This window comes from Corythoichthys intestinalis, chromosome 7 (assembly GCF_030265065.1).
Source record: "Corythoichthys intestinalis isolate RoL2023-P3 chromosome 7, ASM3026506v1, whole genome shotgun sequence".
Lineage (NCBI taxonomy): Eukaryota > Metazoa > Chordata > Actinopteri > Syngnathiformes > Syngnathidae > Corythoichthys > Corythoichthys intestinalis.
Window position 1 is genome coordinate 8,895,753 of NC_080401.1, and position 26,363 is coordinate 8,922,115.

The following is a 26,363-nucleotide window of genomic DNA, read 5'->3' on the forward strand; positions in this document are numbered from 1 at the left end:
TCCTGATAATTTATTATCGACTGAACATGTAAGACACTGCTAATATTATTCGAACAGGCTCCAGTTTTAGTGAGTACATCTCTAGTCGTATAAATGCCATTTAAACAAGCAAAGCAACCTGTCCTCCGGACCATAATGTTCATGCCTTTGCATCCTTGAATGCAAAACTCAATTACAGGAGTTTTAGTTTGAAAATTTGCTGCACTGTGTCCCTGTAAACATGACAAACAGCTTGTCTCAATCACAGGCAAGAAACAAAAAGTTTAAATAAGTTCAAAATGAACGACAACTGCCCGGCTCCCTCTCCTGGCGTATTTATGACATACAGGACACAATAAGTCTGCAATTAAATAATGTAATTACTGTCATTATCCCCGAGACAAACCAAAATGCAAAAAGAGCGCTTATCTTTGCATATGAATCCATAGATTATACCTACCAAAACAAAATCCAATTCTACTCCGTCCAGCAATAACGGAGGTGTTGCAATTTTAGTTTTGCAAATAATCCATTTAATCAGTACAGAGACAAAAAAAATCAGGTTCAGCGGATCAATGTGTACACTGGGGGTGTCCCCAATCCGATCACGTGATCACAAATTGGGCCCTATCAGTCATTTCCAGAGGTTCCCAATCAGGTAAAAGGGTCGGGTTTTTGAAATGTATTCATTTTAAGGGTTTACTCATTGGCTGCCATTGGCGTCAACAGACTTCCAATCTATTTTGTCTGTGATCGCCAGTCAATAGCAGTGAAACATGATCACTCAATGGCAGTCTTCCCATTCGAAATGTATTTGATGTTTATAATCATCAATGGCAGTGAATGAGTTAAGGGCAACAAAGAAAATAATCCAGAGTCACAACGATATTTAAAAATATTATATTATTATATTTTATATTTTTATATTATATTTATATCAAAAATATAAATGTGTGTACATATCATTCAGGGTTCTTACACAAATTTAAGAGTTTAATTTATTGTTTTTAAGACATTTTAAAGACCTTAAAAATATCATTTAAGACCAAAACAAGTCGCAACAATTTCTGATGAAAAAAAAAAAAAACAATTTTTTTATATCACTGTAAAGTGTAAACACAGAGCTGCTGCCACTGACCATTGGTGTTTTTCTCTAAATTTATGACAATTTAAGACCTTGGTTTAAAATTTAAGACATTTTAAGACTTTTAAAGTATTTGCACCCCTTGTTATTTTGCAAGTTCACTCACTTAGAAAATAGATAGAGGTCTGAAATTTGAAACACAGATGCATTTCCACTTATAGACATAATCTAAAAAAAAAAAAATCCAGAAATGACATTGTATGATTTTTACAATAGTTTATTTGTAATTTATTAATGTTCATAAGTATTTGTACCACCTATAATCAGCAATAATTATGACACTCAAAGAGTTGTCAGTCTACTTTGAAAAAGTCGACCTTCACCCATGAGTAGCCACCCACCCACCACCCGTTTAAGCTCAATATTGTCACCTGTGCACCCCACAGTCAGTCATAATCCAACTGCTACCATGGGCAAAACCAGAGAGCTTCCAAAAGACACCAGAAAAAAAATGTTAAGCTCCACAAAGTTGTAAAAGGCTACATTACAATTAGAGCTGTCCCGACTAGTCGACGTTGTCGACGTCATCGATTACGTAAATGCGTCGACGGGCAAAACATACCGTTGACGGGTAATGAGGGGTTAAATTAAAAAAATTACATGAGGATAAAGTTTAGAATGGCGGGCGCTCGCGATGCAAGCGGTTGTTACTGGCACCCCCAAGGGGGCCGCTGTTATTTCAATGTGACCGGCATTGTCAGATTGAGCAAAGAGGAAGAAAGTGGGCGAGCGAGAGAGCGGGAGTGAGATCGGTGAGTTGAGAAAGTGCGCGGGTAGCGCGGAGTTCAGTGGCTGCAGCCCATACGTTTTTGTTTTGGTCAATAAAAGTGTCCAGAAAGAGCCATCCGACGCCTCTCGGTGTTTTTATGCACGCCGCCGCCTTCCTGAGGAGGAAATGGGCCGAACCGACGACAACGAGCCAAGTGAATCGCCGGTTCACTCCTCACTACGGCGAGGAGTTGAAAACACCGCCAATTACCAAAAGGCCAGAATTGGTGACAGTGAAAGTGGCATAAAGCCAAAAAAGCGGACCAGAATAGCCAGAGCTTGGAATAATTTCAAGGAAAATATGGAGGGTGCCACTGTGTGTACTCTTTGCTAAACTGAGCTCGCATACCACGGTAGCACGTCGGCTATGATGAATGAACGCTTGAAACGCCGTCACCCAAGTATAATTTTCGAAGACAACAAGAAACAACAAGCCAGCGGATTGTAAGTCCATACAACTTTCTAACGATTTTTTAAAATGGAAGTTACCATTATGTGCGTCGTATCAACGCGCATTTTTATTTAATAAAATAATTAAAGTATATATAATATAATTATATACTGTATATATATATTTTTTTATTATTATTAAATTTATTAAGATCATGGAAGCTCCCACTTGGGGAAAATATATACATACATCCTGTATATACATAATATAATAAAAATATATATGGAAACAGCACTGGCCTGCTTACTGTAATCCATGACTGCACTAATGTTAGTTACTTCATATTATAAAGTATCATTGTGTATATACATATAGTAGTATACTATAAAATTAATACAATATTTTTAATTTTTGTTACTGTGAGTATGTGTGCCTCTAATTCAAAATAGTTGTGGTAATATTTCAGTATGCCCTCTACTTTATCTATATTCAGGTTAAAACAAACAAAAGTTGAACAGTTTTTCCCCTCCCCTCAAAATGCGGAATGCACGCCAGAAAAAGCATCTGAACTCACACAAAGTATTCTGAAAATGGTTGTCCGGGACATTGCAATTCATTTTAACATTTAGAACAATATAGACAATGACATACCACAAAAAGAGTAAGAATTGTTTTGACTCCTGTTAAAGAGGTGAAGTCTCAGTGTTTCAGTTTACATTTTTTTTGCACTACTTAATGCCAGCATCGTTTGACCTCATTGTTTGTGATTTATTATTGATTAATTATTATTATTATATTGATTTATGTTATTTATTTATACGTTAATAAAGAATTTAGGTGTTCCAAAATGTTTTTTGTGAATTAATACGCTTCAACAAAAATTTCATTATTAAAGTGGTAAAAAAAAAAAAAAAAATATATATATATATATATATATATATATTAGATTAGTCGACTAATCGTAAAAATAGTCTGCGGACTAGAACACTACGGTGCAAAGGTTTAAAATCATGCACTGCTCAAACACCATCCCCACTGTGAAGTATGGGGGTTGAAACCTCATGCTTTGGGGCTGTTTTTCGGCATAGGGGACAGGACAACTGTGCTGTATAAAGAAGAGGATGAATGGTGAAATTTATCGTCAGATTTTGAGCCACAACCTCCTTCCCTCAGTCAGCCTTGAAAATGAGTCGTGGCTGGATCTTCCAACATGACAATGATCCGAAGCACAAAGCCAAGATGACCAAGGAGTAACTGCGCAAAAAGGATATCAAGGTCTGTGTGGCCTAGCCAGTCTCCAGACCTCAATTCCAATAGAAAATCTTTGGATTGAGCTGAAACTTCGTGTTTCTCAACGACAGCCCCGAAACCTGACAGATCTAGAGAACATTTGTGTGGAGGATTGTGCCAAAATCCCTTTTTCCATAATTGAAAACCTGGTGAAGAACTACAGAAAGCGTCTGACCTCTGTAATTGCAAACAAAGGCTTCTGCACTAAATATCACATTTTCTCAGGGGTACAAATACATATGAACCCCAGTAAATTACAAATAAATTTTTGAAAAATCATACAATGTGAGTTCCGGATTTTTTTTAGTTTATGTCTCTAAGTAGAAATGCATATTTCAGACTTCTTCCTAATTTTCTAAGTGGGTGAACACCCAAAATCACAAGGGATGCAAATATTTCTGCTCCTCACTGTATATACATATACTGTATTTACCTTACTAAAACAAACTTGGCAGAACAAAGAGAACATTTCCGACAAAATAAAATACAAAAAAACAAAATAGCTCCATTATCAAACTGGATGACAACTTAATACTTTATAGCTTAATAAGTATATACATGTAAACAAAATATGTAAACGTAATTCATTTACTATTTTTTTTCCCCACTTCTTTGAAACCACTGCTGCACTAATAACTCTTTTTTTTTTTTTTTTTTTCCCCCATAATGTTGCGATAGCTTTGTTCAAATCGGGGGAAATGGGGGGACATTTGGATGTGCTTTTTTCCCCTCCTCAATGCATTTCCGTGGTATCAGATAAGGACTCAGTTATCAGCAGATCCCGAAAAACCAGGTGGCCCGAACTCAGACTCATTTATAAAAAAGATACGTTATCAGGACATCCCTAGCATATACAGTGGGGAGAACAAGTATTTGATACACTGTCAATGGGTTTTCCCATTGGCAGTGTATCAAATACTTGTTCTTGCCACTGTACATCCCTGGAATATACCAAATTACTTTCTGATTCGTCCACAAATAATGGAGGAGTAGCAATTTAAGTTGGTGTTGTCCCCATGAAGAAGAACAAAGTAGGCGAGGACTTGAGAGACTTAGACCCAGACTGTTTAAAAAAGAAAAACAATTGCTAAATGGCTTTGCAAAGCTTTTTTTCCCAGAAAGAGTGAAATGCCATGTTAGAGTACGTGTAACATCTAATTAATACATTCATCAGCCGTACCATTCCTACTCACTGGGGTGCCAGTGACAAAGGGCAGGAGACGGGTTACACCCTGAATTGGTTGTCAGCCAATTGCAGGGTACAAAAAGACAAATAATCATATCATTAAATACTTGTATTAATTATATATAATTGTTTACTTCCATGTAATTGCAGTGTCCTGTTATTGGTTCACTAATTTTGGAACAATTTAGGCATTTGGTACAATGTGGGTTGTTTAGAGTGTTCAGTGAATGTAAAGTCGGTTTGAATTAGATGTACACCACCATGGATGCAGTAACTAGAGTTCCCGACTTGAAATGTGCCAGGGTAAATTCATGCATGGATAATAATGGCTATGTTACTCAAAATTTTTGTCAGAGGGCAGTAAATAAACACTACAGCAAACGTGGCACACTAAGCAGTAAGCAACTTACATCCAAGCTTAATTTCTGTATTGTGCCAGAAGGAGATATGAAAGGTGAAATGTGAGGTGTGTACAGTACTAAGTTTAGTGATATATTGTATATAAATAAGAGTAAATAAATAAACATACTGCGGCATCAAAACTCTGTGAAAACTCTCGGAACTCCGTTAGTGTGTGTCCAAGCAACATGTCAGGATGAGAGCAGTTGAGCAGAACGCTGACGATTGCCTGGGTGGCACAAGCGTTGTTGATGACCTGAAATCACACAAGTAAATAAAACTAGTGAGGTCTGGGCTGTCGGTCTCTACGCAGTATGGTGATCATTAATTAACTAATTAAAATAGGACTGAATTAATGGAATGCTCTCCCAGTCATTAATGGCATTCTATTGACAAAAAGTATTTGTTAAAAGTTGGTTATTTTCAACCGAAATCTCAATAAGGTATTGAGACATTTTCCCTTTCCCTAGATAAAGTAGAGGAGTGTATGAGTTTAGGTGACCAAAAATGTATTCTTCGAATCATTTTCCTATTATTTCTTCAAATATAGCTTCTTTTTCAGAGAATAAGGCAAATTTAAAATAATTTATTTCGCCCCAAAATCAACAGTACACCTTATAATACACCAGTGGTCAATGGTTTTGAGACCAGTGTTGTTTTTAGCAGCCCTTTTAATTTTCGTCTTAGTCTTTTGGACGATAATACTTATTAGTCACATTTTAGTCATTTCAAAATGTGTGCCTTCGTCTAGTTTTAGTCGACAATTACTCAATATTTTCATCTGTAAAATTCGAAAGTGTCACACAAAAAATAAATAAAAAAAGGATTTGGAATGAACATTGACAGACGAACACATACTGTAATGTTTCATCTACAAATCTATCATGTGATAAATTGATAATACACACCCAGCAGGAAAACAGTCCATTATTTTGAATTAATTATACCCACCTGGACGCAAGGAACTGTATGTAAAAAAAAAAGTTGCCCGAGAATTTAAGAGGATGCGCGCCGTTACATATAGCCTAATGCTAACCTGAACATGATGCTATGCTAATGTTACAAGTTACATTTAGTGTGTGATCATCACTCAGCACAGGCCATTAAAGGCTAAAGCAGTGCTTCTCAATTTTTCTGTTACGCCCCTCCAAGGAAGACGTAAATGTTTCGTGCCCCCCCCCCCCCCCCAAACTCTCGGCCACCACTGTAAATAGTATCATTTGTCTATAATATTACTAAGTACGCCTCTGCCTAACATCGTGTACTTTTTTTTTCTATTAAAGAAAAAAAGTAACTTATAATAAAGTACAACTTTATTAATATTGTTTTGTTTGTAACAGAAAAGACTTAACGAGCATAAATTTGCCTAAATCTAAAAAAAAAAGTTCAAACTGTAAAATTACACTTAAGGTACATTTTTGACCATTTGATACTGAAAAATAAAATGAGTAAATAACGAATTCAAACTGATTAGAAACATTAACCAAAAAATTTGACCGAAAAAAAAAAATTACAAGAAAAAAAAAAAGTGTCTTTGGACAGAAGGACAGTTTTTATTTTTGCTGTCACAGTATCACCTCCTTTGCAATGGTGTGGGGTTATTTTGCACTGAGCATGCCAACAGTGCTCACTGGTTTACTGATATAACACTGACAAAGCGAGACGATTCTTGGCAATATTCGGCACGTTTTCGCTGAAAAACAAGCGGCTTATCAATGAGATTAATATCTTTAAGTGGCGTCTTATTTGATTTGGCTTCCGGCTGTCCGGTATAATCATTTTTAGACACAGTAACCGGTGGTCTTTCCTCATCTCCCACTGTATTAAAAGTCAAAGCCAAAAGGCAAACGGCCCGAAAAAAGCGCTTTCTCGGCGGCCGAGGGAGAACCGTAGGTGAGGGCAGTCGTCGTGACGATCCGAAGCCGAAAATGGCACTTCTCGGGCGGACACGTGAAAACCGGAGAAGAAAGTGGGTCGCTGCGAGAGTGCGGCAAGAAAACTGCTTTTTTTTTTTTTTTTTTTTTTTTAATTTCCTACTACCATAATTTTTGGACTGTAAGGCGCACCTGACTATAAGCCGCACCCACCAAATTTGACACAAAAACAGCATTTGTTCACAGATAAGCCTCACTGGACTATATGCCGCAGCACTCCTCACAGTATTATGGAATATTTACACCAAAAGATAGTAACCGGTAACACTTTATTTGACAGCGGCACCGTAAGACTGTTGCATTAAGACCAAATGAACCACCATGAAGCTTTGAACCAATGGGCTGAAACGCTTCATTGCTTCGAGAAGCTTAATTTGCCCATCAGTGCTCCACCTACTGTCAACACTGCTGTCGTCCAACATGCCTCCTGGCATTCAATGCAATAGCAATCAAAATTCATGTTCTCTGCAAATTATTTCTTCAGTTACTGTTTCAGTTTCATTTATTGCTAGAGATGGTATTTGGTAACTCTTGATTTGAAAGTGGCCCCATAAAACTGTCATTAGACAATCATAATTATGACATGACACTATTATGACAATTATTGAATGCATATACCAGATGTCATTTAGTGTTATCCGGCAAATGATCTCACTTTTGAATGGATGTAAAAGATCCGAGCTGAACATAAATGGAGATAGTGACATAGTTTGCCGGATGACACTTAATCTGTCATATCTGTCATGTCTGTCATAAGCATTCAGTAATGCCCATGATAGTGTCATGTCATAATTATGACCGTCATAAGACCAAATGAACCACCATTGCTTCAAGAAGCTTCATTTGGACATCACTGCTCCCTTGGGGAGACAGTCAACCTCTGCTGCCACCTGCTGTCAACACTGTTGCTGTCCAACATGCCTTCTAGCATGCATTGCAGCGCTATAGATGTAAATAACAATCAACATTCATGTTATGTGCCAATTATTTCTTCAGTTGCTGTTCCAGTTGTTTCATTAATTGCTAGTTATGGTATTTGGTAACATTTTTTTTGACAGTCGTGCCATAAGACTATCATAATTATGACATGACATTGCCATGAGCATTAATGAATCCTTATGACAGATGTCATTTTGTGTCATCTGCAAATTATCTCACTTTTGAATAGATTTAAAAGATCCGAGCTGAACATAAATGGAGTTAGTGACATAGTTTGCCGGATGACAATGACATCTGTCATAAGCATTCATTAACGCCCTTGATAGTGTTATAATTATGACGGTCTTATGACGCCGCTCTCAAATAAAGTGTTACCTATTAACCCAAATAAATCAACAAATAAGCCGCGCTGGACTATAAACCGCAGGATACTGAGGGAGGGGAAAAAGTAGCGGCTTATAGTCCGGAATTTACGGTACATATGTCATTTTGACAAATTCAGATTTTATTTTGTAGTATAAAAATTGATTTAATTCAATGAAAAAACGTTTAGAGGAGCAGATCTACATGTTAACTTACATTTTTTAGAATTATTGATTTGATCACTCTACAAAAATAAACTGAACTAAATTGAATTAAGTATGCATTTTCAACATACTGGAGCTTATTCTGTGCAATTGCATGATCGCTTGAGATCTCAAACTGCAAGTTACTTGCCTAATGTGTGCCTATTAAGTTAAATATCAGAACTAAGCGTTTGTCACTCTTCAACCATTCAATGGTTACTGTGCACCTTTGGTCAAAATGTTTTGAGACTCTTTCTCATTCATCTGAATGGTAAAAAGTCTCAAAACGACCACAGGTGTAAAAAACATGTTGAACAAATCCTACCTGTTTGGCAAAGAAGATATGATCAAGTCTAGAGTCCTGCACAATAGATCCTGCTGGCTCTTCACCTGCTTGCCACTTAAACAGGAAGATCAATCCATGCACAGGCCTGAAAGAGATCTTGTAAATTAAAATGTATGTCTTTAGTCAAGGTATGGGAGAAAGATGAGTGCCATGATTCAACATACTTCAAGTTGTCGAAGTTCTCTGGCTCCATACTCCATATCTCTTCAACTTGAGCACCCTTACAGCCTAAAAATGACACAGAAGCTTGAGTACTTCCCCGAACTGCTCTTAAATTGAGCTATTTAAGAAATGGTTCAAGACACGCGTTCATCATTCATGAACAAGGGCTGCTTTTTACGCGCCTTAGTTTTGAACGCTGAGTAATGCTAACCAATCGGCCTGTTAGAAAATGCTGTCAGAGCTCAGATTTTATAACGTTCGACATTGCAGCGAATTTTGCTTTATCTAGCGCTAGACTGCATTGCTCTTGACTCAGGTTTGTTTTATTGACTCGGTCGTTTTAAAACGAGCTAAGTTTCCAGCTCCCATTTACCGAAGTGTCGAAGGCTAGGATAGTTAGCTACATAATTCAACACGATTCAATTTGCCACTAAGTCAATATCACTCACCGAAACCCTTTATCAGCTCCGTAAACACCCCGGGGTCACTCTCCATAAGACACCACTCACCCGCACTACCAGCCATTATTGCGAATATTATTCAGTAGCTCTCGAGAGCACATGCACTGGTTGCAAACCTAGCTTAGCAAGAGAGCTTGCAGACGCAGTCAAGCTAATGTCACTGACTGAACACTGGATGGACACCGTGAACGTGCTACGCGTGCAAGTGAAGTGGGTGCGCCTGCTCAGTGTCACAGCACGTGCATCCACAAACCAACAGAGGCTGTTTCATTCAGGTTCCACCACCAAATATCAGAACAGTGAAAGAAATTTATTTATCACCAATAGATTGTTTGTGATCAGGGCAAGGGCGTAGGTTTGGTTTCAATGTTGAATGCAAACTTTTTGCTGGGGACGGGACATTAATAAGACCAAACAGATTGGTCAGGGCTACGTTTCTCACCAATATAAACCTAATTAGTTGATATGCTAAATTATCACTGCAAAATACATGTGTATTGACGTAAACTATCTTCCATATGGATTGGTTCAGGTGATACACTGTTCCCTTCAAACCTTTTGTTTTCAAAAACTACTAAAGAAACAGTTTGAAAACTTCCAGAATAAATGTCTGGATTTAATTAGCACGTTTATATTTCAATATTTGAACATAACTCAAATGATATTGAAATACACAATAAATACAAACGTGTTAATAATCTATTAACTATCCAGGAATGTATAAAATAAATATTTGTCTTAAGAACACTCAACATTGTAAAGAAATTAATAAAACATACTAGTATATATAATATATAAAAATATACATTAGAAATAACTAGGGCTGTCAAACGATTAAAACTTTTTAATCGAGTTAATCACAGTTTAAAAAATAATTAATAGTAATTAATTGCAATTCAAACTAGGGGTGTGACAAAATATCGAAATTGTGATATATCGTGATACTTTGTATCCCCAAAGGTTATCGAGATGCTCCTGCCAAGAATCAAGATATCGTTTTAAAAAGGTGTCAATCTCTAAGAAAAATACATAAAAAGGAACCAAAAAGTTTCTACCAAAATCTTCCACCATAATAGTGTCTCAGTTAATTCTAAGGCTGCATTGACGGTGCTCGACGCCCAATCTATTTAGCCTAGAAACGTTCGTTCATTCGAAACCAGAACATTCAGTCATTCTGTCCTATTTTCAAGGCTTTTACAGGTCACTTGCTGTTCATTTTAGGGAATTTACAGGTCATTTCTTGTTGAGTTTGAGTCACTGCCTATTTATTTGGGTGATTCCCAGGTCACTTCCTGTTATGTAACTCAAAATAAACAGGAAGTGACCCATAAAATACCCCGAAATCAACAGGAAGAAACTGAAAATCAACAGGTAAATGACCTTAAATGGCCTAAAATTATGTCATTGCCTGGGCTTGGCTGCCACTGACGGCCATAGACGTTCAATCCGTTTGAAGTGGGAGTTCAAATGGATTGCACTTCTACTAGTGATAAACTCATTCAAATTCACAGCAGAAGCTTGTTTTTCTGTTTATTAGTTGTTTGTAGAATATCATAGAATGATTTCCTGACCAATGTATCGATAATCGTTGTATCGCTATTAGTGTTGCACCGATACCATTTTTTGGCCCCGATACCGATACGATACCTGGCTGTGCAGTATCGGCCGATACCGATACCATCCCATTTATATATATATATATATATATATATAAATTTTTCCTCCCCCAAAGAGCTACATAATTGGATGTGAAATCATTGCTATCAAGGCTTTGTCAGGCTGTTGCTTACCTTTGCAAAATAGGAAAAGGATTTGTACAAAGTATAATACTAGCCCAACAGTAAGAAAGTAAAAATAAGTTCATAATAATAAACTCTGAATGAACTGAGTACTTTTTTAAACCTCTCAAAAGGCCAAACAGTGCAACTTTCATGAAATTATTGTCACATTCTGCTGCTGGTTAGATTGCGTTTTGTTGCTGGGCTGTTAGTGGGGGAGTTCCTGACGTCGCACCTGAATCCAATGCAGGCTCATCAACGCAGCATTTAAGCACGGGTGAGCTCAGAGAAGGCTGCAGAGATATTTGCTTTGCTGATTGCCATTTGACATCTCACACTATAGTCTCGCTACATTTGCTTGTTACGCCCCTGCATTGGTTTTTTTCTGTTAGTGTGCTGCACTCGTTTGTAACCTCTACCCTGTGCAGGTATTTGAGTGTTTTTATTTTGACTTTTTGGCCCGCTGCCTATCGTCTTAGTTAACCTTCGAGTTTGTAGTATTGAGCTCCGTCGACCTGCTGTCACTGACTCCTTTTGTTATTTCTACTATCCCGCGATCGCGTGTTATTTTTTTTGTTTGCAATCATTAAACCCTTGTACAAATCCCCCGCTTGTTGTCCGCTTCGAGGTCCAACCTTGTTTCCGCATTTGCGGACGCTAACAATTATAAGTAATAATAATTGACCACAGCATCCCGTCTCTCTATTAGCCTCCTTTTTTCGGGAGGGGGGGGTCCCTTATTTCTATTTCTGAAAGGTGGCAACCCTACTTTGGAAACAGTTCCCAAATTACTGCAGCATTTAAGTAAAAGACAAAGTAAAGTTGACGTAGTGAACTGACCAGAGATTGTTGCACCGGTCCAGCGCCCTTCCATAGCAGTCCTGCAGGCTCAAACTCGTTGTGTTCGTTCACGCTTCATCTTCAAATGTTTTATCATGTTCGAGGTATTGAAACTGGCCGATTTAACTCCACATCTCGAAACTTTCAGGCCGCAAATCTTGCATGCAGCCATTGATTTTAATTGACGGGATTTCTATTTTGAAATATTTCCCGACCGCCGTTATGTCGGTGCCGCCAAGCGGCCTTGTCATTGGTCAGGAGTGGCTATTGGCCCGTTCTCATTGGTCTGGAGCAGACCAATAGCAATAGCTGCTTGGTGTTCACGTGTCATCACACAACACGGAGACAGAGTGTAGTGAGCGCCAGGAGGGGAAAAAAAAGGCTGCGGTCAAATGTTAAATAATGGACCGGTAAATGGTATCGGCGCTGTCTTTGTTGGTACTCGCCGATACCGATACCACCATTTCGGGCCGGATCGGCGCCCCCTGCCGATACTAGTAGCGGTATCGGTGCCTCTTTAATTGCTACATCGTCAGATCATCGTTATCGTGAGCTTTGTATCGCAAATCGTATCGTATCGCGAGGTACCAAGAGGTTCCCACTCCTATTTCAAACCATCTCTAAAATATGCCAAATTCTTCTGTGAATTATTGTTGGAAAGGAACGATAAGACACAAGACGGATATATACATTCAACATACTGTACATAAGTACTGTATTTGTATATTGTTGCCGAGCGGTGACGTCACATTGGCTCCCTGCCATTCTTCCACAGTGTCTTTAACTACGTAAGATAGTGATTGAAATACACCACATGGTGTCAATGGCGAGTTTTAAATTACTTAGAAATCAAGCCAATGAGTGTGTTTTGTCCCTCGACTGACACAGCAGTTCCCATCCATTGTACTTCACGGTCATTTGAGTGCTGGCTTCACAACGTACGATACCTCTGATAGTTTGTATTTTGTGACTAAATGTTGCCATCCAGTGTATTTGTTGAGCTAAACAAAATGTTTGAATAGAGTTTGACCAAAGTCTGAATAAGTTTTATGTGTATTTTGCATAGCTATTTTGACTGGGAATGCCAGCTTTTCTTTTTGTGAACATTATTTTTTTTGAGAGATAGGAATATTTTGTTGTGCTTTCACTACATGATACTTATGTTTGTTGTGAAGGAGTTGCCGAAGCTTATGCCAATAAACGGCGCGGTCCAATGAAAGGCTGTGTCCACTCGCCTTTCTCTGCCTCTTATCTCTCAATGTGCAAAAAATGGCGTCATTGTAATCTGTTTGAGGCAATGCGTGAGCGGGTCATTCCGCGCATACGTTAAATGCGGTAAAATCAATTATCGCCCGTTAACGCGATAAATTTGACAGCACTAGAAATAACACAACAAACCTCTTAGTCAGGGATAAATAAAAATAAATAAAACATTCAGCCTTCCTTCAGGTAAGACACTACTGCTTTTGTCCACAAGCACAGCCAAACTCAACAAAAAAATGAAAACTCCTTTGGGCTGCTTTAAAACCACATAAATAAAATAAAAATGAAAATTGGGGAGAAAGGGATAAACCTCGGTTCACTTTTCTTACAGTTGAATTAACATTAACAATAGAAAAAACATATAGGAGGACACTTCTTTCTAAGCAGATTCCTACTCAAGTTTTGCAGGTTAAGACTTCACACAGTTTAATGTTATGCTAACGACAGCCCCAAAACATCACTGCTCTAGAGGAGATCTGCATGAAGGAATGGGTCAAAATACCAGCAACAGTGTGTGAAAAGCTTGTGCAGAGTTACAAAAAACGTTTGGGCTCCGTTATTGCCAACAGAGGGTACATAACAAAGTATAGAGATGAACTTTTGGTATTGACCAAATACTTATTTTCCACCATGATTTGCAAATAAATTCTTTAAAAATCAAACAATGTGATTTTCTGGGGGGGGGGGTTTCACATTCTGTCTCTCATGGTTGAGGTTTACCCATGTTGACAATTACAGACCTCTCTAATATCTTCAAGTGGGAGAACTTGCACAATTAGTGGTTGACTAAATACTTATTTGCCCCACTGTATATACAGTATATTTCATACATGCATACATACACTCAGAGATCTGAGTCAATTTTCAAAGAACCAGAAAAAAAATCATTGACTGCTCGTTTTTATTTAAAATTTTGCAGAATATAAAAAACAAGCAATACAAATTGACTGCACTGTAAAAAGAAGCTGAACAAGCTCAATAACACCAAAACTTAGTTTAATGGCGGATTGCAAGCAACTATCAGGGGCATACCGCTACCTACTGCACAAGAGTGTGCAGCACCCATCTGAAGGCGCGCTGCTATCAGTTGTACGTGGCTTATCAATTGCGCCGGAGGCCTGAAAACGAAACTATCAAATCAATCAATCAAATCATTTTGGGGAAGTTACATGTAATGCAGTCAACAATTTGAAAAGTAGTGGAGTAAAAGTACCAATTCATATTTGTACTCATGTAAAACGTATTTAAGTACAGTAACGAAGTATTTTATATGTTGTTACATTCCACCACTGCAGATGGACCACTTCAATTAAACTGATAAGCATGTTATATAACACTAGTGGTATCGGGAATAGTCAGGGGAAAAACATCCACACCAGCACTGGCAGAGAACATTAAACTGGCTCAACTCACTCAAACTCGCTTAAACTCAAATCTGTAACATTTAACAAACTGTGAGGCATACATGCTAATCACTAAGTCACTCTGCTAACTTCCCACAATTTAGCTACAATATGTGAATACATTTGTGCAGTAAACATTTGAACACACCAATCTGTGACACATTGAAATAATCTTAAGTATTTGATATGTTTATGCCAATAGTATTTGATTAGTTGGACGCAGAGGTGGGTAGCCAAAAATTGTACTCAAGTAAGAGTAGCGATACTTCAAAATAATACTAATCAACTAAAAGTAGTCACCAACCGAAGTAAATGATGATTACTGTACATGAATTAATTCTGTGCCCAAACAGTTTCTGAAAATCCTACTAAAATGAGTTAAAACAAATCTTTACACAGTCATTTCATTTCTCAATTCAATGTTTTATTTGCATAATAGGCCACGTGAAATGCAGTACATCATTTAGGAGAAGTATTTTTCCCATTTGTTAGACACTGATAATTAGAGGATGGCGATAATCCCCTAAAACAATTAAAACCAGAAACAAAAAAGTAGAACACTTATTCGTATTCAATGACTAATAAAAATAACACTGTGATGACGTTCCTAAAAAGATGTGAATAGAGGAAATCGTGTTACATGACAATTTACTCAGTGCACTTTTATAAATAAATAATTCAAGGAATATACAACTTGAAGCACAAGACTTAGCAAACATTTAAAAATAAATGAATGCAAGAAATTAGAAGAACGGTTAGTCACTTGGCAGATTCAAACTGTCCACTCCCTGAGCTTTCAGAGATGGGATCACCACAGGGAGCACACTGATTGATCAGGGGCACTAACTTGCCCTGCTGATGGAGCTGTTTGGTATCCGAGCCACCTCCGATACAGTTTCCATTAATGAAGACTCTTGGCACCTGAACACACACACAAAAAAAAAAACTGTTGGTAAAGTTGGGCAATCTGGCCAAAAAAACGATAACAATTTTCTCATTATTGTCTATATCAATTCTTTTCACTTTTTTTGGGCTGTAAATGTAGTAGGTAGTTTTAAAGGGAACCACAGATAGAAAGACTTGTACTTCTTAAAATATAAATGTTAGTATGCGTTATAATAATTTGCTATTAAACCCCGTCTTAATGTTTTAGTTTTTATAAAATTTGTAAAATTAGCTTAACTACCGTAATTTCCCGAATATAACGCGCACTTTTTTCCCCCAAAATCAACTGGTAAACTCATGGTGCGCATTATAAACGGGTACATGGATGGAGACAGAAATATATATGTATTACATATATATATAAACCAATTTTTTTTCATTGACACGGCCACGTTGTGTTGAAGAAACATATGCGGCCACCCGTTGCCGACCATTACGGTACGTGACGTCACCGTTTTGTTTCGGTAATACGTCACTCTAATCGGCCGAATGATTTCGTCTGTGTTAAATTTTGCTTTTTTCACTCTTCATAAAGCACAGAATTTAGTTTCTTGAACTCATTTGAGTCGACGTTTATTGCAGCTCCGCAATTCGGACAATAACAAATGTAAGGACACACACTTTCTGTGTCCGTCAACTATATCTGTCCCTCGGGAAACTCAATCCCAAATAACAATAGTTCCTATTACTGTCGTGGTCATAGCGATGAGCTCTCACGGATTTCCGACTTACGTTCTCACTTTCATTTTACCGTATCAATCCATGGAAGAAACATTTATTCATCATGAGGAAACGAGCAAGTTATACAGCAGCCTTTATAAGAAAAGTCACATCTGTTTTGTTTTCTCCTAGATTCTGGTAAGTTGGAGAAGTTGTCAAATCATATTACTACCGTAAATATTGTCAGTTCACGTTAATGTTTTGAACTACCAATGTGCTATGCTTGAGCTGTGTTTCACCAGTCAGTAAAATGACATCTCTGTATCTGTACACAAGCTCTGTTTTCTTGTATTCTTCTATTTATTGGTGCTAAAATTAGGGTGCGCGTTATAAACGGGTACAATAATTTTCCCTAGATTTTACAAGTAAATTTGGGGTGCGCATTATACACGGGTGCGCCTTATATTCGGGAAATTACGGGTAGGTCGCCATTGTTGTTGACCCCGCAATGCATTGTGGGCGGTGATGTGAACTGGCGGTGCTGCCGGCCTTTTATGACGCCATAGAGTATGAATCTAGTGACATAAACATGTCATCTGTTCAGCCCTTTCAATTTGAACCTGAGAGGAACGTTAATGAGCAGGACAGCACTGTTGATATTTCACAAAATGAGCAGCAAAAGCAAAATGAACAGGAAAGACAGAATGAGAGAAAACAAAATCGGTGTTCTGCCAAAATGTCCTACGCAAAGCAAATTTGACAACTATAGTACTACCGTGCGCTTTCAGCTTGTTTTGTTTAGCTGCATACAGACAGAACATACTAAAATGACTTAACAAAATACTTAAACGTAGTAATAGTATCAAATTAGAGTGGTTTAAATACGCAACGTGACCTCACGATTCGATTGCGATTACGATTCAGAGACAATGATTTGATTATAAATCGATTATTGATGCACAACCCAACCGAAAAGTCGAAAAAACAAGGTTCTGCGTGTAGGCGTAGCATGTCAGATGGCTAAAGTTACCCAGCAGGGCAGCGACAACCATTTCAATTACGTTGTCTGTAACAACAAAAACGTTTTTTTTTGTTTTTTTTGTTTTTTTTGGCGATGTTCCATTCATTTACAGCACAGCTTAGCGGTGGCATGATTTCTACTTTTGTCTGCTTGTAGAGAGCCGGTGTGCCGTGTCAGTGAAATAGCGTCGGGATGGGATGACGTACCTTGGCTCTATTGCTTTCAACATTCTTTGAAATCCCTTATTTTCTGGAAGATGATTATCTAGTCGAATCCAAAATAATTTCCCATGTCTGCTTTTAAATGTTTGGGAGCAGTCTGATCTCACAGAGAAGTTGGTTGGTTAGTTCAGCCACTCTTATTGCTTTCAACATTCTTTGAAATCCCTTATTTTCTAGAAGATGATTATCTAGTCGAATCCAAAATAATTGCCCACGTCTGCTTTTAAATTTTTGGGAGCAGTCTGATCTCACGGAGAAGTTGGTTGGTTAGTTCAGCCATTCTTATTGCTGTTTTGTATCTAGAACGCGTGACTTGTGCATGTTTACTCTTGGTCCATTCCCCATAGCGTCTGGAAGACCGCACTGACTGCGTTTTAGTTCCGCTATACTTGGCATATTTAACTACCATAACTTTCGGGCTATAAGCTGCTACTTTTTTCCTTCATTTTGAATCCTGGGGTTTATAGTCTAGTCCAGTTTATTTGTTGATTTATTTGGGTTATTAGGTAACACTTTATTTGAAAGCGGCGTCATAAGACCGTTACAATTATGATATGACCCCATAATGGGCATTACTGAATGCTTATGACAGATTTCATTAAGTGTCATCCGGCAAATTATGTCTCTAACTCCATTTATGTCCAGCTCGGTTCTTTTACATCCATTCAAAAGTGAGATCATTTTCTGGATAAGACTAAATGACATCCGGTATGAGCATTCATTAATGCTCATTACAGTGTCATATCATAATTATGATTGTCTAATGACAGTCCTATGGCTGTCAAATAAAGTGTTACCACATACCATAACCAGGCATGAAAATGGGTCAGGGGTTAAAAAGGTGAGAAGGGTGTGGAGGAAATATGTTCCGGCGTTCTGCCAAAATTCTGCCTACATGAGGCGAATTTGACAATTTTAATTTTTCACTAGAGTTAGCGGGGGTTTAATAGTTGAAACAGTTGATTTCAACCACCATTGACTCGCGCTAGCTTAGCCACTCAGGAGCCCTGAAACTAACAAATAACTGGCAAACTGCACAGAATTTGTTCAAATCAACTCCAACGACTAATTAAACCACGGCTAACTCAACAATTAAGCTTAATGTAAAAAATTCTAAACTTCCCCTTTAAAATAAAGACCATTGAATATGGCCACTAAAATGTTGTCTATAAATGTTTTAGAGCAATAAAACAAACAACAAAAATGAATGAAATGAACAAGAATCCTTCAAAGTATTTCATAATGGGTCCAAATTATTTTTCAAACAGATCATGTGACTATAGCACCTTAGAGACAGCCGTTTGCTTTGCTTAGCTAAAACTACAGCTGAGGAGGCAAAATGGATATTTAGAATTTCCTTAAACCTAAGCTTTCAAAACCTTCAACAACAACTGAGCTTGAACCGAGGATTGGGCACGAGCAGTATCAAAAAGTCCTGGCTGTCTTGTTACCTGTTGTGCTGTAATTCCAAGTGATGCTTGAATTGGATGCTTTTAGCGGTCGACAGTCTTTTTGAGCCAGCGCAAAGTTCGCAGCGCACGGAGATATTTTTGTCCTCTTTACTGGACAAAAATGTGAAGTAATGTCTGTGTTTCCAGTGTGCAAATGCAGCCATTTTTGCATATCTCTTGCCTATTTCATTGCATCCTGGCGAGGTAGCAAGGCAATGTTGTTTTGGCCGCAAACTCCCAGTGCTCACGGCTCACGCATCATAGTAATACACGTAACCTGTTTTTTTCCCCATCCCTGATTAGAAAATGTGACATGTGATGTCACTCCCATGACTACAGTATTCTTCATTCTACATACATTATGGGGCAATAACAAAATAGTAACGCACAGGCATCAAGGAAAGTAACTTTAATCAGATTACTGATTTAGAAAAATGAACGCGTTAGATAGCTCTTTACTGAAAGAAAGTAATCAGATTACAGCTACGCATTACTCACATAACACGTAACTGACAACACTGCTTTTATATTACCGTTAAATACACAAGCTTGACGCCAACTTAACGGGAGCTATTTTTTCACCGGAGATTTGGCTAGCTCTGGCAGTGTTCAACGCAAGCTGCAATGAACGGCAGTAACTTTGTCTAGCGCAAAATATGAAAACGATTGAAACCATTACTCACCATATTCAATATGCTGGCAAATGCATTCATCTAAAAAAAAAAAAAAATGGGAGTGAGACCTCTCCTCGTCCATCGAACGTGAATTTGTGCTTAGGACAAGATCATCTGTCGCTATTAGCGATCTGTGATGCTCTCTTTTTCTCCCCCTGCATTCAAACTTGTTTCTCTCTCAGCGGCTGTGATTAACCTCAGTGTAGTTGCTCTCCTAGGTAAGCCTTGCCTATCATTCGTCTTTTTAAGTTTTTAGTAACTTTGTGTATTGAATTTGAAAGGAAAATGTGTGTTTTGTTTTTGGCGAACTTTTTCATGAAGCTAAACTGTTGAAGCTACTCACGCGGAAAAATACGATTGCACAACGTTTCAAATGTATTCATTTGGTATATTTTAGTTACCACGATTTGAGAGATCAAAAAATTGAAGAAAAGTACGCCTTGTGTTTGGAGTGTTTGTTTTTGGGTTTGCTGGAATAGCGTCACTGACACACGCAGCATCAAAAGGGGAAGGGGTAAGCGCTGCCAAGCCAAGCCACTTCTGGCTGCATTTTTGACACATGAAAAATAACGAATACGTACTACTGTCTGACGGAAAATTTTTGTGGTTTTGTAACCGCGACGTTTTCGTAGCATGGTAAACCGTGAAGGTAACTGGCACATGCCTACACCCGACCCCATACACCCCCCAACCCACCCCTCTTAAAAATTTTCTCCTCGGATCTACACGATTCACGTAGGTCATCCTTTTTTACTTCAAAACGGCGAATTTCGCCGAAAGGTGAGAGATTTTCATGCCTGCATAACTAGCAGTTAATGAAACAACTGGAACAGTAACTGAAGAAACAATTAGCACATAACATGAATTGTGATTGTAATTTACATCTGTAGCGCTGCAATGCATGCTAGGAGGCATGTTGGACAACAACATTGTTGACAGCAGGTGGGAGCAGAGGTTGACTGTCTCCCCCAAGGGAGCAGTGATGACCAAATGAAGCTTCTTGAAGCAATGAATGGTGGTTCTTTTGGTCTTATGACAGTTGTATGATGCGCTGTTAAATAAAGTGATTCCGGTTAATATCTTTTGGTGTAATCATCCCTTAATACAGTGAGGACAGCTGCGGCTTATAGTCTAGTGCGGCTTATTTATGGACACATGTCGTTTTCGTGTCAAATTTGGTGGGTGGCGCCTCATAGTGCGAAAATTACGGTAATCGGAATTTGGATGTTTGTGAATTGTTCTCGAATCTTCCATTGCTGAATCGGAATCTAAGAATCGGAAATTTCACACAACAGGACCATGTTATTATTCTTCTGCATCGATTGTATGTGTATTGTTTATTGATCTATTAGCTGCAATCAGTAACAAGTCCTCAGATGAAAACCACTACATTATCAGTGACTTAAAAATCAAGTCTGTTGCAATCTGTCACCTCTCAAACTTTACAACTTTTGACATTCTCATTAAACAAATCTTTACGCAAATGAACGAAATAAAGGACTACATCAGACATTTCTGTTATACAGAAAAAATGATAAGGCAAAAAACACATTAAAAAATAAAACTGAAAAAAAGGATAAGGCAAAAAGAAAAAAAACACTTAAAAAAAATAAAACAGAAAAATAGGGTTCTTACCGTCCTGGCACCAGTCATTTGAGCTAAGGCCTCTTGTAGCCTCCTCCCATCGTTGTGTTCATCAAGTTCAATTACTTTGTAAGAGGCACCGATTTCATTGAACACGTTTTTCGCCATTTTGCAGTATGGACAAGTGGTCTTAGAAAATATCACAACACAGTTCTGTGACACCAATTCCTGAAAAGTAAAAACAAAAATGTCAATGGAAAAAGATCATGCTTCAGCCCAAACAAAAAAAAAAACTTTTCCTTTCCCTGTGCATTTTCATTGCGGTTTCAAATTGTCGGTATACTTTGGAAGGAATAATCTTTTGCAATGAAAATATAAGAGTCTTTTCTTGGCTTAGTGTCAAGTGCACAATTTACCGATACAAGATAAGAATTCGGATATTGGGAATTTAATGGTTTCTGATCTGGTCTCATAAGTAGTAATGCATAAAACATTTGGGCAATATATCGTACTGCTGAAACGTGACTAAAAGTGTGTTTCTGATTCCGTCCAAAATACTTTTTTTCACCAAAATATCTTCAAAACAGGACCACGTGAAAACCACTTGAACAAGCATTCAACCTTTTTCCAGGCAACAGATCACCTGTCCAGAGCATTTGCTTGGCTGTGACGCAAATTTTGTGCTCACATGGAGATGAGCAGAAATTGACACGCTGACGTTTTTGGGTTATGTTTCCCCAGTCTTCCCAGTCAGAACTAAAAGGCTTTAAATAAGAGTTTTAAAGTATTTATTTTAGACTTTAGGGGGAGAAAATCTATTTCATTTCAGTTCTAAAATATGTATACGCAATTAGAAAAAGTAAGAAAATGTATGTGTACTCTATGTCTATGGGTTATCCTTTCTGATTTTGCGGCTGCTTTATTTTGTGAAGCAGTGATTCTCTATCAGCGTGCAGTGGCACATTAGTGTAGCAAAGTAAATTATTCAATCTCATTCATTTGGACAAAATAAATAAACCCCTTTTTTTTTTTTCCAATCCACCAATATAAATTAGGGGTGTGACAAAATATTGAAAGGGTGATATATCGTGATACATTGTATCCCAAAAGGTTATCGATATGCTCATGCCAAAAATCGATGTATCATTGGGGTGCCTACAGGTCATCTTTTATTGAGTTTGAGTCATTGCCTACTAATTTGGGTAGATTCTTGGGTCACTTCCTGTTCTGTAACCTAAAATAAACCCGAAATAACCCATAATTCCCCAAAATCAGCAGGACGTGACTAAAAATCAACAGCAAATGGCCCTAAATGCACCCAAATTAAACCCATTGGTAGCCATTGACCACCAAAGACGGTCAATCCGTTAGAAGTGGGAGGGACGGCAGGGAATGTTCCTTCACTGCCACCCTCCCAGCTCAAATAGACTGGACATCTAAAAGAGATAATGTGACGGCCCCTGGCCGTTTAATAGTTAATTTTCTGAGGTTCTTTCAGTCAGCTGATTGTCGCCTCCACCAGCTGACTGTTTCCCCTCCCACTGTGACGACAGCTGATCGACGCAGGGCGGACCGATGACGTCACCGCCGCTGATTGGCCACGGAAAAAGGCGCCAAGCTTCTTAAACATTTGCATTTGATCGCTAGTTTGATACACTCCCGCTTTTTCGGTGAGGTCTTTTGTGTTTATTCGTTATTGGATGGTTTTTGTTCACCACTGTAAATAAGAGCACTGAAGCAAGTAAGGGTAAGTCGCCATTTCTGTTCAACCCGTTTTCTCCTGTTTTGTATAGAGTAGGAAGTTAGGTTAGACGCTGTCTTTTCTTTGTTCCTTTTACATGATCAGGGTTTAGTTAGCGGGTGGGGTTTTCAGTGTAGCTCCTTTTGTTTGTTGTTTTGGCCTGGGCTTACCCTGAAGTCACGCTTCGTCGGCACTGTATATGTTCATTGCGAGTTTGATTGTTGTGTAAATAAATTTGGGTCCACTCGTACATTTGTGTGGCTTGTTTTATGTTACGCCCTTCGCGAGCCGTCTTTGGCACGTAACAGATAAACTAATTCCAATTCACAGAAGAAGGATGCGAATAGCTTGTTTTTCAGTTTATGAGAATGATTTCCGCACCAATGTATCAATAATCGGCGGATCGCTGTATCGTGAGATCATGGTTATCTTGAGCTTTGTATTGCAAATCATATCGTATCGTGAGTTAATAAGAGGTTCCCACCCCTAATATCAATGCTAAGGGCACAAAAATTAAATACTCCACCACATTGGAGAAGGTACCAAATAGACCTGTGTATCCACTATGCATGTGTTGTGACAGCATAAGCTTTTTTTTCAAGGTTAACCAGTGCCTTGGTTCAATAAAGGTCGGGAAACAGATGTAAAGCATTTTGTGCTGCATTTTCTGTACATGATTAATTGAAATACGCCAAAACATAAATTTTCCATGCTTCAGTTTTCAACCTTGTGTCCTCATTTTCGGTTTTGGCCAAGAATTGTCATCTTCGTAGATCCCCGATCATAAACGTAGCAACTGCAGTTGTAACTTATAATTAATGTCATATCTTAAACAGTATATAATTGTTGTTTTAGCATCGCCATGTATATGATCCAAGTTGCATAAATCTTTATATGACATTTTACTGGGAATCCAGTGTGATAATGGCTCTTGATTACGTCTACCCTAAATTATTGCCAGACATACTGTCTGTCAACATTATAAACGGACAAGTTTATTTAACAAACGCAGCTATCCCGAATCTGTTAATACAAATATTAGGAGTGGTACATCTTGGTACCTCACGATACGATACGATTTGCGATACAAAGCTCATGATAACGATGATCTGACGATATAGCGATACAACGATAATCAATACATTGGTCAGGAAATCATTCTAGGATATTCTACAAAAAACTAATAAACAGAAAAACAAGCTTCTGCTGTGAATTTGAATAAGTTTATCACTAGTAGATGTGCAATCCATTTGAACTCCCACTTCAAACGGATTGAACGTCTATGGCCGTCAGTGGCAGCCAGTGCCAGGCAATGAGTAATTTTGGGCCATTTAAGGTAGTTTACCTGTTGATTTTCAGTTACTTCCTGTTGATTTTGGGGTATTTTATGGGTCATTTGCTGTTTCTTTTGCGTTACAGAACAGGAAGTGACCTGAGAATTGCCCAAATGAATAGGCAGTGACTCAAACTCAACAGGAAATGACCTGTAAATGCCCTAAAATGAACAAAAAGTGAACTGTAAATGCCCCGAAAATCGGACCGAGTGACTGTGAATGCTCTGGTTTTGAATGAACGAACGTTCCCAGTCTAAATGGATTGGGCGTCGAGCACCGTGAATGGGAGCCTTTTATTTATTGACACCTTTTTAAAATGATATCTCAATTCTTGACAGGAGCATATCGATAACCTTTTGGGATACAAAGTATCACGACATATCACCATTTTGATATTTTGTTACACCCCTAACAAATACTATACAGCAAAAAAATAATAATAATTACAAAGTATTGTGGAATTGTGGAGAGTGTTATTGTAATAAAAAGATCCAAGTGAGAAAATACAATATCGCAAAATGAGCCCACATTATAACTGTCTGTCAAAGTTAAAGCCAGTGTTGTGTGTTCTAGAATAAAAGTGTAACGACACAATAACATTGAGTTGAACAAATACTATTATATAAGATTATAAAAAAATATATTATTATTAAAATAAAAGTGGGTCTACTTACATGAACAAGCTTTACACTTGCTGATCCACCCGTGGTGGAAGAAGCAAAATTCCCCATCCTGAAAGAAGACGAAAGAAATGCAGTTACTTGAGTACAAATTCAAATTAAAGTAATGAAAAAAAGGGGGTGGGGCGGTTTTTCTTATCACCTTGAAAATGGCACTATATCACAAGAAGACATTAAATTAAGTACAAAAGGCAAGTACAGAATTGCTGTTCTGAACTTTATGTCCATAACTTGTTATGTAGCTCACACGTTTAAATGCGTGTTGTTTCATGCCGTGAGCAACTGCTTTGCACTCAGTTAATACATGTGGTTAATCCAGGATTAGAACCCCAAAGTGGGTGACGTAGTGAACACCTTAACATCTGACTAACATCAAGATTTTACTTTTAGTGGCACTGTCCTACGTAATAAGGCTTTTCAGCGGAGTTAATATGTTCATAACGTACGGTTATGCGACATTTGATATAATTCTATATTCTCAAATGTATGTAAGGATATGTTGTATGAAATAATTTTGAAAACGACTGAATATTGCTAATGACCTTCGGTAAACTGCCCATGCCGCCTGAGGAAAACATCCAGCTCGAGAAATCATCGATAAAAAATTACAAAAACAAACAAAAAAATATTTAACGTCTTTACTGGATGAAACATGCAGTTGTGCTTAACAACTACTCGTAATTAAAAAGTACATGCTGTTACGTCCTTGGTTCATATATTGTATTTGTAATATGTTAACTTCTAGCCTACCTTACATGAATACCGGAAGTAACAATCGAATGTCTGCCACAGACATGTGTACGTAGAAGACAACATTATGTCGAAGTTATAAGGTAAGATGTCTCATTTGCACTGTGTGGCAACAGGGTTCGACGTCATCAGTTGTCCGCCATCTTAGAAACAGAACGATTCGAGCCGCATTACCTCGATGGTGTAATTTGAGATGAATATTGCTCAATTTTTGCCTGAATTTTAAACAGCTTAGTTTTTCTTAAGCGACAGTAATTCAGTAATTTAAATGAATGATAAATGAAAATAATTATAACATTTAAAAAGTCAACATCCAATCTGAATCATAGCCATGTTAATATGGTTTGTTAAGTAATGAACTGTTTGTAAATCTGTCAAAAATGTTCCGATTGAAGGGTACTTCAAGACTATTTTAGGTCGCTCACCAGACATCCATTCGTAAAGGTTTCCGGT

At 37.9% G+C, this 26,363-nt stretch overlaps 2 protein-coding genes across 8 annotated transcripts in view; both read right to left on the minus strand.

Moving 5' to 3' along the window:
* Positions 1-9,788, minus strand: part of uchl5 (ubiquitin carboxyl-terminal hydrolase L5) — a 31,044-nt gene extending 21,256 nt beyond the window's left edge. The window contains exons 1-4 of one of the 2 annotated variants that reach the window (XM_057841999.1): positions 9,554-9,788; positions 9,107-9,170; positions 8,922-9,027; positions 5,288-5,413 (exon numbers count right to left, since the gene is read on the minus strand). In XM_057841999.1, coding sequence (XP_057697982.1) covers positions 5,288-5,413; positions 8,922-9,027; positions 9,107-9,170; positions 9,554-9,629 — 372 coding nt within the window. In that variant the 5' untranslated portion in view covers positions 9,630-9,788. Of the gene's footprint in view, positions 1-5,287; positions 5,414-8,921; positions 9,039-9,106; positions 9,171-9,553 lie in introns of both variants that reach the window. The other variant, XM_057842000.1, reaches the window with a different exon arrangement.
* Positions 9,789-14,571: 4,783 nt separating this feature from the next.
* On the minus strand, positions 14,572-26,362 carry glrx2 (glutaredoxin 2). Of its 6 annotated transcripts, none has more exons than XM_057840205.1 (5): positions 26,336-26,362; positions 25,155-25,212; positions 21,457-21,633; positions 19,831-19,860; positions 14,572-15,770 (listed from the first exon to the last, which is right to left on the minus strand). In XM_057840205.1, exons 1-5 carry the CDS (start codon positions 26,344-26,346, stop codon positions 15,609-15,611), a joined length of 438 nt encoding a protein of 145 aa, XP_057696188.1. In that variant the 5' UTR covers positions 26,347-26,362; the 3' UTR covers positions 14,572-15,608. The 6 variants fall into 6 exon arrangements, with proteins under 6 accessions (XP_057696188.1, XP_057696184.1, XP_057696189.1 ...); XM_057840201.1 differs by lacking the exon at positions 26,336-26,362 and adding an exon at positions 25,303-25,598; XM_057840206.1 differs by lacking the exon at positions 26,336-26,362 and adding an exon at positions 25,911-26,017 and having other exon boundaries at positions 14,574-15,770.
* Position 26,363: the final 1 nt, after the last annotated feature.